The following is an 18,183-nucleotide window of genomic DNA, read 5'->3' as shown; positions in this document are numbered from 1 at the left end:
GAATGGCTTAATTTGTGCTTAGGGGCAATGCTGAGCAACGGCTAAATCGATCAGAGTTCGACTCCACAAAGTTTACTCTCTGAAACTTACTTCCACCCACTAACAGGCTGCCACTGCTGACTGTAAATTAGGCTGCTTTTCATAATGTGCTAATGCTGATGATTCAAAATGCACTAATTATATCTACTGTGTCATTGGTTTCATCTATGCTGTGTATTTTTAATATGGAAGATGGTTTATGGAAAATTTAATACAACATATTACTTTAAATCAATTCATCCTTCTCCACAGTACCACGGACAGCGAATGTTAAGAAGCTCTTAATGACCCTGCACATGGACTCACTTCTAAGTGCCGTTTTGGGAACTGTGTGTAAAAATTTAAGAGCTTTTGTAAAAATGCTCTTTAAAAACACTCTTAACCTTTAAAATCAATCATTGCTGGGGGAGAAGTGCCGTTCCCCTTCTCAGCAACCACATATTTGCTCACATATTACTTGTTCATATGCTACTGTCAAGTTTCTATCTCACTTCATATGATGTTTACTGAAACTTCTGCGTCTCTGATTACCATCCATCTGTTCCTCTCTTCACTTTCATGTTGAGCTAATTTTTTTCTTGTTTTATTTTGTTTTGTTTAGGAAATTAGTTTTTTCCTTTTTTTATTGTGGTAAAGCTTTAGGGATAATTTCAAGTCACAAAGAAGTAAGAAAACATTTCTTTATACTCAACTATATTGTGAAAAGAAAAAAAAAATACTGTTAGACATCAGACTTTCACACCTCCCACACTGTGTGTGTTTCCCTAGTTCTAATGAAAGCTACAACCTACACATTAGTCTAACCACTTTGCTGATTACATAAAGTATAATTAGTAAGTTCACCTTTTCAAACAAAAGATCCTGAGGTTATCTGGTCAGTTTAATTCCCTGTCACAGATCAAAGTGTGACATCTATCTTCTGTGTTATGAAAATCACAGTGGATTGTTTGTGTCAGAGTGTTTTTGTCCAGAAAATTACAGATGAGCTGTCTTGAACGTGACTCATTTTGACTTCTCTACATGTTGCTAACGGTTCAACAAGTCCAACATTGTAAACGATCATATTATCTTGTCCCTACTCTCGGACACAAATCATAATAGTGTACCAGCCACAGATTCAGTGGACCTTTGTTGTCATGGTAACAATAATAAACATGCGGTTAAGGCTGTGGAACAGTCACAGTTTGATTAGGTTTAGGCACAAAAAAGACTTGGTCATAGGAGGACAGTCTCTAAAGGTTAATGTAGCCATCATCATCATTTACGACACCAAACAATATAGTACTATGTTGTGTAAAAATCAAAAAAGCTAATTATTTATTATGGCTTAGAACTCCTGTTTCGATGTCCCTAAGTGCCGACTGGGCAGGTAACATCACTTATTATCAGCCCTTTTATCAGGAGAACTACATACTGATCACTCCCATCTCAAGCAACTTTAATATGGCTCCCATATTAATCCCAAAACAGCCTGTAACCAATGAAAAAAACTAAACTCTCTCAAAGTAAATATTTCCTGCACAAAAACAAGGACTGCATGGTTGTAACATTTTAATAAATTACTTCAATTTTGATTCTTTACGAAGATCTTTTGAACAGTCTTAGTATGACAGAAAATAGTTAGACCACCCACAGTCAAGCACCTCATTTAAATGTTGTACAGAATGAGGTTATTTTCAGTAGCGTTAGATGATACTTTACACATCAACTCAGAACACAGTAGTGTCAGATATCTTCCAGATACTGTTTGCCTTTGTCAACAGACTTGAGTCATGTCGTACAGTTGGTTGGAAAAGAGTGTGGGGCCTTTTAAGTCTGACAGAGACTTTCTCAAACTAGTTAACCTGGGCCCACGAATCTGAGAGTAGCACCAGCAGGTAACACATTCCTCATAGACGGGACATAAAATCATTATCCTGCCAAGCAGCAGGTCAGTGATCAAAGACCACTGCTGTCACTGTTAATAGTCTGCAGACAGGCAAACAACACTAACAAAAGAGAATGCCATTACTGAAGCACCGAAATGATGCTTTGTGTCGGACAGTTAAGGTAACCACTCCTGTTACACGCATGTGTGCTTTCGAGTATCATGGTTTGTTTTTAGATTTTCTTTATTATGCATTTTACAGTTTAAATGGTCTGTGACTTTGCTCTATGTTTGGTGCAGTTTCACCAACTTATCTCTCTCTGGACACCAAAGTATACACATCCATGGGTTAACTTTCATCAATGGAGATACGTCAGCAAGCCCATTTTGTGTGTTATTTCCTATGACCCATATGATTAAAATCTGTTTAGAGGGTTGAATCATGTCAAGATGTAACTTTTGTCATGGCTCTTACATATTTGTTTATGCATTTTATTACTCATCATACTTACATGATACATACATATGTCAGTTTGAGCATAAATTCTTGTCATGTTCAACTGTGTTTCCTGCAAATTCATATAATAATACTTATGATTCATATAATTCATACGATTTATATCAACATAATGATATAACATTCCCACTGAATGTTCATCAATTCAAAAGGTTCATATTGTGGGTATCTGCAAAACATTCACTTGCAATGTTTTTCCCTACAATATCTGCAACTGTCAAGTAAAGCATGAATTTGGTTTTATAGTTTGTGCTTGGTTAAAGTCAGGCAACTAAACCAATTCATTTAAGGATTAGAGAAAAATCACAGTCACTGCAATTGACTTGAAGTGTGGGACAAACTGAAGTTCCCGGTCTATTAAGATATGTGCTTCGTACTCACAGCCATTCAATATTTTCTTCTTCTCTTTTTAGAAAAAAAAAAATCACTGCCTTTCCTTTATATGTTAACTTGCTATTGCCCATATTTAAAATGAATTTTCCCTGCAATAATGCTGAACTACAAATGCACATGGTAGGGGCATGTGCAGCTCTATTCATTTGGGAAGACAGTGAGTCAGTAGGCCTACACAGTTATCACTAAGTACATCTGCCAACTGTGAGTACATCTACTAAGTTAAAGTCTGCATGAAATCATACGCACACACAGTTTTCTCACAGCTCTTCTATTTATGTGGTGCTGGCTGCTCCACCCTTAGTAGGCAAGCTGGCATCGACCTTGGGGCGATGCGCTTGATCTTCGCGCACGCCTCACCTCTTAATGATAAAATGAGAGAACTGGGTCGGAGATGTACATTCCCACCAGAAATAGTTGGAAGTTAACATCTTCTGCTGAGCACCAGGACTTCCAACTGGGAAATCATCTCTAAATAAATCAAATGAGTTTCACAAATAGGTGAGGAGCCTATGGGAGGCCAAGGTTTGCTCCTGGGAGGAATGAGCAAGTCTGGATGATTAACTGAGAAATGAATGACCTGCTCGTGTATCCACTAGAAACCTACTTGAGCAATCAAATGACTCTAAATTAAATGATATTTTGTACGTTGAGTTTTTCATAGAGACTGATGTTGTTTTTCATGACTATTTATTATCTCTTTTCAAGGAGTTTTAGTCATTCCCTGAAGCAAAATGTGAAACACTGTCTTCATTTTCTCCAACCTACACTTGGAAACAAAGCATGTTCAGATTTCGCTGTCTTGCATCCAATCAGTGGAAAACTGAAAAAGTCGTATTGTATTTGAAAGAAAAGACACAATTACCACACTAACAATGTCCACTAAATTGGATCCAAGTGATCATTTTGCAGCGGTTTACAAGTGTCTACGATGACCCTTGAAACTCACACAGTTTGCAAAAGAGAGAAAACAGAGAGAGACACTCTCAAAGAAACCAACCGTGCATACGTACTAAAAGGAAATGATAATCATGAGATATATTACAACTCACCAGAGTTGGGATCCGAGTTGCCGTCAGCTTCAGTCCTCTTATCAGGGGAGGCCTGCTCGTAGAAGTCATCCTGCGCCTGCACCAGAGGGAGAGGTTGTGTGAGGAGGGAGCCACTGCCTACAGGCTCGTGGTCCCCCAGACCGCTGTCACTGCAGCTCTCCTGAGAGCCATCCGGCAGGTGAAACGTGACGCGCCGCTGCGACTAGAAGCAAGAGCACAAAACAGAGCCTCTGATGTTAGTGCTCTGCTCTGCCCCCTCAAAACGTTTTTATTTTACATCGAGCTAAGCGAGCTCATGCATGCTGCTTGACACACCGAGTACCAATCAGTACTGGAGTGTGAAATAAGCAGTGGTAGAAAAAAGCAGCAATGTATTAAACGTATTGATGAATAGAGGGGTATCAGAAAACTGAGAATGATTGTTGAGTAAAGGGTCTATTTTGACTTGGGCCGAGTTATTGATGGGAATGGGAGATAACACATAGTCAATACAGTCACGTTTCACTGCACAATGACGACCAATATCTGCATGCAAATTAAACATCAAGAACAGTAACCAAAATTCGGCAAGGTGAAAAGTACAGAATTTGTGAGCCTTTCATAAATACATAGTGTAATTAATGTCAGGAGTAATTAAGAAAGGCTATGAAATTTCTAGATATTGGTGGCATGGTGTTTATCATGTTTGTGAGGACTGCTTCGGGGACATTTGCACTCTGATTGTTTAGTTTGTGTTGTCAGTTTGCTTGGGTGTTGGCAAAGTCAAAGTGGCCTGCAGAGTTAACAGAAGTCACCCCCAGGGTGTCCTTCTTCCCACATTCTGTACTCTCACTGTGGAGAGGAATTTCTTAACCCACATGTGTTCCTGGGACATGTCTTATAGCCCTCCTGCTGGAGATATGCATGTGAACACACCCACACACACACACACACACACACACACACACACACACACATGCCAGCACGCACACACAGGCACACACACACACACACACACACACACACACACACACACACACACACACACACACGCCATCCTTAAAGCCATCCTGATTGAATTTCCAATTGTTAATTCCAAGTGTCTTTTCCCCTTGCTCTAATGACATTTTCCTCAGGCTTTTTCATAAGTCCAGACACAAGCCTGCAGCTAACCTTTCGTGAGCACAGAGAGGTCCCTGCCACATCCTTGGTGATGACAGACAGAGACGGGTTTTACAGTAATTATTGGCAAAAGCAAAGGTCACCCAATCTGCAGTCTGATGCAAATGACCTCATTATATATTTTAGAACTGCTCCAAAAGCATGCAACATTCAATTAAACAAAAAGGGGAAATATAGAAAGAAAAAAAAGGGGGGCTGGGGGGGGGGGGGGGGGGGTTGCACATAGACATAGGAGACAGTGGAAAATAATGCTGGCTTCAGATTTAAATGCATGGTGTTTAATTTTTGATGGATGAATGGACAGATGGATGGATGGATTGATGGATGGATTGATGGTTGGATTGATGGATGGATGATGGATAGATGATGGATGGATGATGGATGGATGGCTAATTATTTACAATGTAAGCTAAAATGCTGATTGGTTCAGCATATTTGTTCTGTATACTACAATCAGGCAAATATGCTTTAAATGAGGAAACACACACATGGCTGACACAGACAGGCTCTACTGATAACAACTTATTCAAATCAGTAACTCATAGCTGTGTGGATTCACAATGGGTAGGTAGGTAGGTAGATACAGTTCTTCAACTACAGTTGGATTTGACAACTGTCCCTCTGACAGACCACACACTGTAAAACTGACCCCATCTGTGACATTTTTTTGTGGCTGATCAGAAACAAAAACATCCACAACTCTTCACAGTTTCAATCTCCAACACCACGTGGAATTACTGAATGAAATACAATCAAATGTAAAGGTCTTATAAAACAATAGAAACCTGAATAAATATAGAGGTAGATGATCACGTGTGGTATTTCAAATGAAGATGACGTAACAGGAAAGAAAAGACTTCTCTGAAGGAGTTCCCTCCTTTGTGTGACAGCTATGCTTGTTAGGCAACAAGGCACCATCAGTTTCACATAAGGAGAGGCAATGCTGAGAGTATGTAGTTTAAAAAAGCTTCATAGAGAAAATGAACCCAGTGAAACAGAAGGACGAGGCAAGCCTCAAAGATTTGACATGTTTGGCGTATCTGCATTTAATTGACAGTGTCTCATATGTTTTTCTTCCTGCTGATGCCAAAGAATTTGGCCTTAGGCAAGGTAGCCATCTATTTGTTGGCTGCCCTGAAAGTGTCAAGACAGCAGTGCTGATACTGCCAGCTTTTCTACCACTTCTTTCCAACTGTTTATTTTACAACAAAGTTAATGAAAATAGTATTCAAATTGAATATTTTGTATTAGAAAAACTGGATAGATGAATTGATTACAGTAATTCCGAAAAGATGCTGCAACTGAAGATGATCAAAAGGTATCACAAACGCAGTGTTGATCTGTTGATTTTTTTTAATTTAGAAAGGTTTGATAGTAATAGATGACAGTCAGTATAATACCACATCAGTATAATATGAGAATATTCAGATTAATACCTGGACTGAGGAAATACATAAGGAAATGCAGTAGCCAATGTGTAAACAGCATATAACAGTGACAGTGTAAAAAATGGCTGCTGTTGCTTGAAGTCCAGGGAAAAGAACAGTAATTTTAATTTTCAATTAATCAGAATATATGAACATGACAAATGTGATAATATAAAATCCTCTACTCATACACACAAGTGCAAGCAATAATTGAAGTAATTTTGACTTTGAATACATAATTTCATTTGATTTTGACTTGTAGTATGAAAAAGTGGCTTATTATTGATTTGGTTAATGGTTTTAGTGTGTGCTGTCAAACACTGTTGGACTGGTGGGACCTAGAAATTAAATGCGGTGAGATATTTTTTTCAGGGCTCTGTTTGGGCAAAGCAGCAGATGTCTAATGTAAGAATTTACTTTATGCGTCTCACCTTATGCTGAGATGATAAACAATTATTTAGACCTCTCTGATAAATATTTCACCATAACCTAGCTTGTTCCAAGTAAAATAATTTATAATTCATCATTTATAATTTCGCTGCATTACAAGCTGTAAACAAAAAAGGTCGAGCTTTAAATTAAATGCACTGTGTGGGTCTGTGGGTGTTGTCATTTGTGCATGTGTTTATTTGTGGGTTTAAGCATGTTTGGAGATGTTTGTATCTCTCTGTTGCTGACAGTCACTTGTAGTAATATTAGCATAAGACCGGCTTAAACTATCCCTGCTGCCAGTTTACAAGATATTACGGCTTATCGCGCCTGCTAACCCTTATTATCCGCTTGTTTTTATAATTTGCCTGACCAAACACACTCACTTTAACAAACTCAAAGCAAACAGCTGCACATTGCTGCTGGAAGGTTTAAATTCCAGAAAGCCTATAAATGACCAGGAATAGAGAGTAAATGCGGACTATTGAAGCATCAGTCACAACTTTATACAAATCATGTTAATGGAGGGGGAGAAGTGGAGAGTTCTGGCTTCCAACCTCGCTCCATTCAACGTCTTCTCCAAAGTTCAAAATGGGTCAACACTTGTATATGAGAGTTGAAACTATTATTAGTCATCATCATTAGTTGTTGCAAAAGTAGATATTAGAAATGTAATAAATTCATGAAACTTTCATTACATTGATCTAAAATATGCATTTTTATTTTTAGGGACAAGTAAACATCTGAATCACACTAAGTCTGAGCTTTTTTTTTTTTTAAGCCAAGACAACATTTATGGAGCAATAATTTAACCAGACGGCAAATAATGATAAAGGAGTGTCACCCCCAAAATCATATAAAAAGTGACTGTTACCGTGATATCACTGAGTATTTTGATATGTTTCAGCACTGCACTGTGCCACACCACTGTTTTCTGTCAAACCCTTTACAGAAAATCACAATCGGTGGGTGAAATAATATATATCACTGCGTAGCGAAGACTCAATCCTTTAGAAGACAAAACTGATACAACTTAGGTTTTATGTGACAGAAAACAAATAGGTATAGGGCTTATGACTCGGAGCATGAGCCTTCACTCCGTTTTCCTGTCTTTCTCCTCTTGAGTGTGACCATATGGAGCACAGTGTGCAAGTCAAAAACAACTTCTGTGTTGTATTGTGTTCCAAATGAACACAATACAACACTACATTTCTATCAGGCGGATGTTTAATGAGAAGAAGCACATACTGAACAGAAGCGCATGCAGACACACACACACACACACACACACACACACACACACACACACACACACACACACACAGTAATGCAACCTCCTCACCCCCACAAATAATCTTATCTATCAGCAGTCTGACACCTGCAGTGAGAGAACACTTCCCACGAGTCCTTTCTCACAATCAGACCACTGAGGGAGATCAGTCAACCAGGAAAACAAAAACTCACGAAAAGATCTCTTTCTCTCTCTGCCCTGCTCTCTCGTTTGTTCTCCTTCCCTTAGAGACCATAGGTGCTGTGCCATCTGCTGGACACCTTGGAAAATACATTTTCTTTCATCACTAAAAATACAAAAATACACAAATGCAATTGTCCTCTTTGTTCCACTGTGCTGATTGATTCTTTCTTTCTCTGTCATTACCTCTCTGTCTTACACCTTTGCACTGCGATTGTTGTACGTCAACACTTGCTGAAACAATGAAATGACAAAGTTGAGTATTAAATGCTGCTATCAACCTTTAAATAAAATAAAGTATAGCCTGTTTTATGGTGTTTTTTGAGAGAGTGTATTTCAGTGTCATACACCATTCCCCACAGTTTTCACACACAGCCCTGACAAGCTGTAACATTCCATAAAACATCAAGTCAAGTGAAACATTAGCAGCTGATAGACAATGCCTCCTGTCAACACAACATTCGGATTTCCTTTGGGCTCATCCATAAAATGCATCACAATCTCAGTCAGCCAGGGCTCTATTTTGATGACATAAACACAGTGAAAAACAAGCTTTTCAAACAGCTTAAAAAAAGATGAAAGATGTGAAGATAAAAAGAGTTCCCAAAGTTGTTTCTGTAAGCAACACTCAAATAAAAAGTGACAAATAAATCACAATCTCCCCCGTCTTTGATTCTGACTCTAATATTGACGTAGTCTGCTCCCGCTGCCTCTCTAGAGTCTAAGTCTGCCGCCTTCTGCTTTTCATCATTAAATCATAGCTAGGCAGTTCTGAGAAACATCTGCATTCTGCCACATCCACAATGAAGCCCGATCAGTCACTCCCTCGCTCTTTGGTTCAACACAAATACACACACACACACATACACACACAAAGACAAACACAAAGATGCATAAATCTAAGTCACTTCTGACCCATTTCCCAAATTGCAAGCTTGGAAGAGTGGACATGCAACAATGTGTGTGTGTGTGTGTGTGTTATATCTAACAGTAGTGCTTTGTGTTAGTCATTTAGAGAACACTTGCTTAGCATGTGATTATGAGCACAGTCCATCATTTTGACTCTTTCTGGGCAAAATGATCTTCCGCAGATTTATGGATGCAATGTACAGCATGTTTGTTTTTTCTCTAACCCACATAGAATACACTTAGACGTTTCTTTTTTTTTTCCCCATGGAAAAGCATAAATCCGTAAAGAGTATGACAGGTGTCATCTTGTCATCTTTCATAGATGACAGGTGCTGTAACAAGCTCGCTTTCACTAATGCCCTCAAAGTCCAAATAGTTTGCTTGTCATTTGTCTGAACATCTTTAATTAATTCCATCACATCACACTTTCATACACAAGCAGAAACACTCCTCCCCCCTTTGTTGTTGAATAGATATTTGTACTTTAACCTTTTTTGTTGTAGCCATACTAAAGATATCACAGAACAAACAATATGTAACATGGTAACACACTGGAACAAACATATCAATTTCCTTTACACTTACACTTATACTGATATCAAAGCTGATAATATGATGCAGAAATATTGTTTCTAATGTAATTTATCAGTTCATTTAAACATCATGAATCAAAATGCCTGTCATTAAAACAGTTTGAACAGATTTTTCTGGTCATGGGGGCACTGACATATTATAGAACTGATATGGTGAATGTGATAGTAGACACTGTGCAACATTAGGGATGATTTGGAGTCATGTTTCTGATCATATGAATGTAAGTCCAGTCTTCATTATCCTTTTTTGCCCTGTTTCAGTTTCCAACCCCTACGGCACATTTCTGGCTCTTTGCGTCTGAAAGCTCCACTGTGTTCACGCCAACAAGTCGCCAACTATGTCTGACCACTAGGGGGCAAGAAGACGCCTTGAGCGGCTACTTTGTAATGAAACTGCAACAGAAAAAAGGGAACTGGTGTATCTGTTTCCAGCGCAACCAGCTAAACTTTGGGCTCGCATGATTAATCCTGTCACAGTGTTTTAACAAAGAAGAAGAAAGAAGACATTCAGCAACATCATTCCACATGCTGAACTCATGATTAAATGTTGTATGCATCACTTCCTTGATCCAAATCCTGAGGATCGTAACTTCAAAGTTACGCAATGATATTGTAAAACATTGTGTACTTGTTACAAGATTGCTGAAATCCAGGAAACATGTTTAGAGCTTATGAAGCTCACTCAGTCTTTCACTATTTAACATAGTCATGTTAAAACCACTATATGTAGGATTTGACCCTGGAACGCTGAGATGAATGGGCTGAAAGTAACTCATAGACTGCAGCGATTTCTTACCAGGATTATTTCATTTCTCTACAACCAAAAACAGAATAGATGCTGGAAGAAGGTAAGATGCTATAATCAAAGAGTCTACACCTTGCGGCTTTAAACTGTTATGGCATAAGCTCCTTTAGAGCAAAAAATACATTCAGTATTTTATAGGCCGAAAAGCTTAAGGAACAAACCTTCCAGGATTATCTCTGTCAACTTCAGAATAGCTCTCTAAGTATCTGAAGTTAAAGCTTAAACTGCAGCTAACGGGCGCGGTGGTGGCTGAGCTAACCAAGTCTGACACTACAGGCTGCCTACAGCTGAAAACATGAAATGAATACATTGCCTAAGCATGCATGTCTAACTTAAATATACAGTAGTTACAACTTGCTAGCCTACAAATGGCCGAATCTACCCAGTTCGCTATGGCCGGTTTGCTCTGCATCAGTGGTGGGCATAAAAGTTTTTACACTTTACATTTTAGTCTATGAATAAGGAGCAAAAATCACTAAATTAAACAGAGTTTACCTTAACAGACTTCTTCAAAGGATGAAATTTCATTTATAATTAATGTTATCTAACAGCACCTAGGGCTAGATCTGGACATCTTCGGCTCATCCACTCTTTTTTATCTCTCCACCCTGCGTTGACCTCTGACCTTTTCTGAAAGAGGTTTCCCCACCTTCTCCCACTAAACATCTCCCTCCACCTCTTCATCCCAACTTTGGTGTGCTGTTAAAGAACCTGACTTGGCTGAGGGAGAATGGCGAGAGTACAGAGGTAGTTCAACCGCTTTCCCTCTGTGCCTTAAGCAGAGCTGAAGAAACCTGTGCAACTGCCACAGAGCATTAGCTACAAAGTTAACCACTACTGACTCACTCATCGGTTCTACCCTCTGCCGACATCCACAGCCATAAAATGAGAGACACAGCAATTCTTCTCTGTGTGTGTCTCCTGCATCAGGATGAAGGATTTGACACTCAGAGACAGTTAACTACAGAGCAGAGCAGGCTAGGCCCTGAGCACTGAATGTGGAAGCTTGATGTGTTTATGAGTTACAGTCCATGTGATCTTGGTGCTGCACTCAGAGTACACCGAAGTCACTGTTCTGTGGCGCTACGGAGGGTGTTGGCTTATTTACTCACTACAAATGCTTCTGAGGCATACATATGTGTCATTGCGCAAATAAAATGAATTAGAGATATTAACAGGTAATCACAAATAAATAAAATACACTCGTGTTGCATCAAAAGCCACACGTTTATTTATACTCATTCAAAAGCATAATCATAGTGTACTCTATGATTCATAATAACCTACAACCCTATTAGCTGTCATGAAATCCTATTTGTGATTCCATTACACCAAATAGGTACAGAAGCACACATTTGTTTAGTTGGATCACTGTTTATCCTGTGGAAATAATGGCTATTTACACAGCCATGATTATCCAGCTTTGAGAGATCAAATGTAAATCGATGCAGCAGGGGGGTCTGGTTGACTTTGGCAACTGGCGATTTTTATGGAAATTGCACAAAATCCCCAAAATATAAGGAAGGCTGTAAGATTGTTTTTGTTTGTTTTCGGAACAGCCAGCAAACGGCTATATCAGGATAATTTAACCTTTCATTATTTATTTAACAGCTGAAGGGTGCCTCAGTATATTGTAACCTTTGTGTGGACTAAATTCAGCGTGTCTTGTCTATTTATTGAACATAATGTCCATAAAAACTGAGCAACAGTATAGTTGTTATGCATAATTTGCACCAGATATGTTTTACAATGCCCACTCCTTTTTCAGCTAAAATTGGTGGCTTGGAAGAACAATGATCTAAAAAGCTAAATTTCATTTCTGTTCTCAACACTTTAAATAATTATCCCTCGAATAAATGCATTTAGAGAAGGCAGAGTGAGTGGTGAATTTTTAGCAGGGCCAAAGTCTGACTTTCTTAGCTGTACACTTAATACAAAAATAAATTGTTTCCTCTTTTTATATGTTGTAGCACTTTCCTTTCCCTTTGCTTCTCCCGGTTACCAATAAATTGAATACCATTTATTTGTCTGTTAATAGAAATAAGGTATTATGAGGGTGTTAATCTAATGAATTTAGGTTGGAAATATGCAACTAATCCACATGTTAAATTTGCAAGCTTCAACATTATCACAGTCTCTCATTTAAAAAACTAAATCCAACTGACTGGAAAATTAGTGAGGTGCTACAAAGAACTAAAACCTAATGACATGAACAACAACTGATTAGTCTGATACTGCAGCTTAAAGAGAATCTGTATGCACAGTAGCTGCTGTTTAAAGACAATGAAACAATAAAAGGCAACACAGTGATATCTCTCTCACTGTAACCAGCATTTTTAAATTGTGGTCTGAGATTAATTAGAAAGCCTTTGAATTGTAGCCCCATACCACTAAGAACTTCAACAGGAACAGGAGAGGGACTATTTGTAATCTCTATTTGTGTTAAATCACTTGACAAGGCTTGTAACCACTCCAAAAAGCAGCAGATGTTCATGCCACTTGATAATAGGAAGAAAGTGATAACAGAAGTGATGTTTGATGCTGAAGCACCGTGGCAAGGTGTTGACAGTGCCACCAAATATCACTACGGATAGCCCGCACTTACAGTATGCGCCAGCCGTTATGGTGTTACAGTGGGTATGCACATGAGACAATGTGTCTGTATACTATAGATGCAAAATGTCTAGAACCTCTCAAAATATACAAAATGTTTTGTATATTTCACTTGGGTTAGTATGTTGTATAGGTGGAACATTTTCAGCATGCACTCACATTATTATTATATTCAGAGTTATGGTAAATTAGGTAACCATATCCCAATGTAAACCTATCAATACTGCAAATTACAGTGTTCAGTGTACAGTATAGTGTATCCTTGGCAATCAGTAGGACTCTGGTTCTGGACCATCAGTTCTTCATGACCTGTACTTAACAAAATGCAAAATGACGGTGACATTAGTGGGCAGATCAGTATTTTTCAATTGAATGGCTGTATCTCAAACTGTGTGTGTGTGTCTGCGTGTTTGTGGTTTAGAAATAATATTATAGGAATCTTTTAGCAACTAGAAAAGATCCTGGAGTGAATCTAAAACTATATGATGCAACATCAATTACATACAGTATGTCAAGACTAACTTATTAACCATAAATGTAGGTGGATAATCCATATGTAGAATGTGTGGCTTGCACACATCTTCTATTTGAAATGCAGGTGAAATAAAAATCTTCCACAAAAAAACATGCACATATTTCACCAGTGCCTAATGTGACATGTGATAGCATATAAATTTCTAATGTGATATGTCATAGCAATCTAAAGCATATACTGTCTGGCTCCAAACCCTTTTCTACTAATGCATCAATTATTGTAAGCAATCAAAGTTGCTTCACACTAATCCTCACTGCAGTACACAACATTGGAATTGTAAAACATCGGGTTTACACACCTGCTGTTTTGCCATTTCACCCATCAGGAAATTAGAAACTAACTTTTTCCTGAGAGGACAGTCACAGTGAGGGAAATACAATTAAGCTCAAGCCTTAATAATTAATTTTATGGTCAATGATCTTACCAACAATTATTTCTGATGCAACTAATCATCTGGAAAATAAGAATCACCCAGACCTTTTTCCATTTGTTTTGTTGCCAAGCAGCCAGCAATTTCCCTGCAAGAGTATCTAGTGAAAGTAAGGCACCAGCATAATGCATAGTGGTGGATAGTGTGTCGCAGTGCATAATTTGTTTTTGTTTGTATGTGATCACCTGCCCGTTTGCATTTTGGGAGACTGTGACAGAAATGGAACACATCTCTCTCTCTGTTTTTTTTTTTTTGTTGTTTTTTTTTCATTGATGGAAAACCATTCAGCGAAAATGTAGACCAAAGCAGCATTGTATGTTTATGTACTGTAGCACAGGAGCAATTTTCAGCATTGTTGAATTTCTTGAAATGACGTCTCTTATTTTTACAGTAATTGTGAACATGGAGCAGGATAGAGAGTAAATCTGCACATGATCATCCGAGGGAGAGCAAAAAAAGAGAACATGAGAGACGTAGAGATGTAAAAAGAAAGAATATTAATGGAACAGAAGACATTTTCCACTGTGATGTGGTCCATGCATTATCTGTTTTGTCAGATACCTAAAGAAGAATGCTGGTCTTAATGGCTTGCATGGCTCTTTGTCCTTTCCATAGGTTTAAACTTTGTATATCTCATATCCCAACCAGTGAAGACCAATATAATGAAGCATACTTGAAAATAATTTTAATGGTTTTCTCTCTAATGGGTTTTCAAATGACGCTGAAAGTATTAAAGTACCTTATTATAACTAAGTATGAAATAATTCATGTTAATTAAACATAATAATAATAAGGAAAAAAGCCCAGATTCACTGAAATCCTGTATACTGTTTTAATACAGCTGAGTTGTTCTCATTTACATGCTTTTCTGTGTCAATGGAACAAATTTGAACCAGTGACTGAAATGCAGCACATTCAGATTGAAACATTGGACAGAATATTCAATTGTGACGGCTGGTGGTCCATTCATGTCAGTGAAAGCATTATTAGCAAAGAGACTGAAAGACTGACCGTGTATCAAACCCTATTACCCTAATTCATGTGCTTCAATGTCTGTCATTCTGTAGGTGTTCACTTAACTGTTGTTGCTGCTGTTTCTTTAGTAATGGATGTATATAACAAAAATTCTTTCATGGCCCATGAGCATCACCTGAACTGTCACTCCAACATTCACCAATAAGCTAAAATGCTGCACACACAGCAGCTACCCACATTTACTTGAATCATCTCAACTGACTGCCCACAATAAGAAACAACTCCATCCACTTAGATTGCTGAAAATACAAAGAACTAAAAATGACACTGGCATTGTTCTTTGACATTCACATCCTGTGCCCTCCATCTTTGGTTTAAAATCACTGTATCAATCACTAAACTGTGATGATGGTTTCTGGTTTGACAGCTGGCTTCAAATATACAAGCATTTTCCGTGCTATGAAGTTATCCTCTGAACAACTGTAAGGCTTTCAGTAGATCCCCTGTAGAGAACCACTGTCTCTCATCGGTACAACTGAAGCCTCCCTACAATTTCCGGCCTAGTTGCACAGGAGGGTCCCCTTAAATAATGTACAGTGGGAGCAATGCTAACTTCTTCTTATGCTCCAGTGAAATATGCGCCAACCCTGCCTCAACAAAACAGCTCTGTAACTTTAGTGTCTCAGTAACATCACTAAATATGCGCCAGTGTTACCTACCTCGCCCTCCAACATTGCCCTCGACACTAGTGTCACCCAGTACTGGTCAGGATTGTGTGAGATAGATAAAACATGCATTGCATCCTATGAGCATCAAACTCACTTTGTTCTTCCTGTTCATGTTTCATAATTTCCTTGTTTCCTTATTAGGTCACCTTTCTTTCTCTCCATGCACTTCTTTTGTGACCCACTCAGCCACAGCTTCTGTAGTCTAAGTGCTTACACCAAAAAGCCTGAGGCAGGATGCCCTGATTTCCCACAGCGGGGGAAAGGCTCGCCTGTGATGACCATCTCTTTTATACCAGTGGTCAGGTTGTGCAGGTAGATTTATGGACTGAACTGCTGATCTTCTGTACCCACCATCATCACTGACATACTAATCTCTGTGCAGCCATTCCTAGTGCTATGTAATCTTCTGTTAGAAATCACATTTAAATAATTTCCTTTAGCAACCCATATACCAGTTAGTCACATGCTGCTCTTCAGTACAAGCAGAAGCATGTTTCCATTTAAATCTTTGGGGGTTAGGGAGGGGGCTTGCTTGATAATGGCTTTGACAGGTGAAGTAATTTTTGATAGGGACATATCACAGTAACGTTGAGACAAGTCAGCAGGGACAAATGGAGAATTGCGGTAATTCGCAGTGTCAATGAACTGACTGACAGATCATCTGTGTGAAGCCTTGCTCCATCTCTGTAGCCATAAACTCAACAGCCTACAGGGCGTTTTACCCAGTGATCAACGTGTCAGCTGAACAGGCACTTACTTGTCTGCCTCCCTGGAAGATTATAAATTACAAATAAGTAAATAATTCAATAAATGCCAAAACCAACTTCCTATTTTTAAGTGAATACTGAAGTGAATACAAATATTGAAAATAGCCCTCAAGGAGCTAGTTGTTAAACATTTCAACAAACTCTTCCTATATTATAACTTTAATAAAATTAATTATTATGTATACCTTACAAAATACAGTGAACATGAAGAAGAGGATTAGTAGTTAATAGTATTATTTAATGATAGTATAAAATATATTGGTTCATTCAGGTCCACAATGTACATGCCCAATTGCAAAGGTAGTGCTAATTGTAGAATTAAAAAATAAAATTTCTAGGTAACTTTATAATGAATGAAATTTTGAGAAATTGAAATATTCTAAAAATTGAATAGCATAGAATACTGTATTTATATTTGAGTTTCACATACTGTAGAGCCTGCATGGTATTGTAATGTAAGTCCACCATGCAAGTATATCTTGTTCAAAAACAGTACGAGTGGTATTAAAATACAACAGTGGACAGTGGATCTTATAATAGCACAGTTTTTACCCCGCTGCAACTGAAAGAACTGACCAACTCAATTTACACAACACAATTTTGGAAGGTATAATGGAACTCAGTGCAGGAATAATTGCATATCTAAGGAAAGGCAGCTTCCAACACTTATCCCACAATTAAAATCAGATATCAGATTGCTAGAATGGCAAAAAAAAAGTGTGACAGTTTGAACAGATCTCAAATGGGCATACATTTAACTGTATTACAAAGTAAATGAACCCATTTAAACCATGTCACTCAGTGTTGAGAAATCCCACAACCAGAGTACGTCAGATACACCATTCCTGGTTAAGACTGCAAGCTTGTCACACACCCCCATAATATGACTGCGTCATTCCTTTTCAGTAATATTTTCAGTTTGGCATAAAGATATGGTTTCCATGTCATGGATATGCACTCAAAATAATGTTTGCTGTTGAAAAATGTCCCGGAGCAATAAGTTATTACACTTCTAGTAATAAAATCCCTAGAGAGAGAAAAACAAGGATGTCTGTGGGTTACATAAACTGTAACACAAACTCAGCTGTTTTTGTAAAGATGGGTACCTCTATTCCCTAGCCATATAAAATAAAACTAAATGGCACAAACTCAGAACAACTGATATATAAGTGTTTGTAAATTTGCATGTGCTCACTTGGGACTCTCTTTCAACCTGCCAAGTCATATTCCAACTGGGACACAGCACTACTGTCAAATAAAAAAGCAATGTATATTGGTTTTTCCTCTCACCATCCCTTGTTACCAATTTATGACAGAACAGCAAGGGGAGTAGGATAATATTGGTGTGAGGAAAATGGGGATGACAGACAGGATCAAGTGGAAAAAAAAAATCGTAGGCTGATAGTCACAAGATTAGTTTAAACAGATTGCTGCAATATTCAAATAATCATTCACAAGATCTGACTCCAATG

General features: G+C 38.2%; 1 protein-coding gene across 4 annotated transcripts in view; it reads right to left on the bottom strand.

Annotated features, from left to right (window-relative positions):
• Window positions 1–18,183, bottom strand: part of LOC139627761 (protocadherin-9) — a 185,922-nt gene that overhangs the window by 53,101 nt on the left and 114,638 nt on the right. For 2 of the 4 annotated variants that reach the window (XM_071488849.1, XM_071488850.1), the window contains exon 4: window positions 3,869–4,070. In XM_071488849.1, coding sequence (XP_071344950.1) covers window positions 3,869–4,070 — 202 coding nt within the window. The remainder of the gene's footprint in view (window positions 1–3,868; window positions 4,071–18,183) is intronic. The other 2 variants (XM_071488851.1, XM_071488852.1) reach the window with 1 other exon arrangement.

The sequence above is a fragment of the Trachinotus anak genome, unplaced genomic scaffold, assembly GCF_046630095.1.
Source record: "Trachinotus anak isolate AG129_WGS33_773 ecotype Australia unplaced genomic scaffold, CSIRO_AGI_Tana_v1 ptg000011l, whole genome shotgun sequence".
Lineage (NCBI taxonomy): Eukaryota > Metazoa > Chordata > Actinopteri > Carangiformes > Carangidae > Trachinotus > Trachinotus anak.
This window is presented reverse-complemented; position numbering and strand designations above follow the sequence as displayed.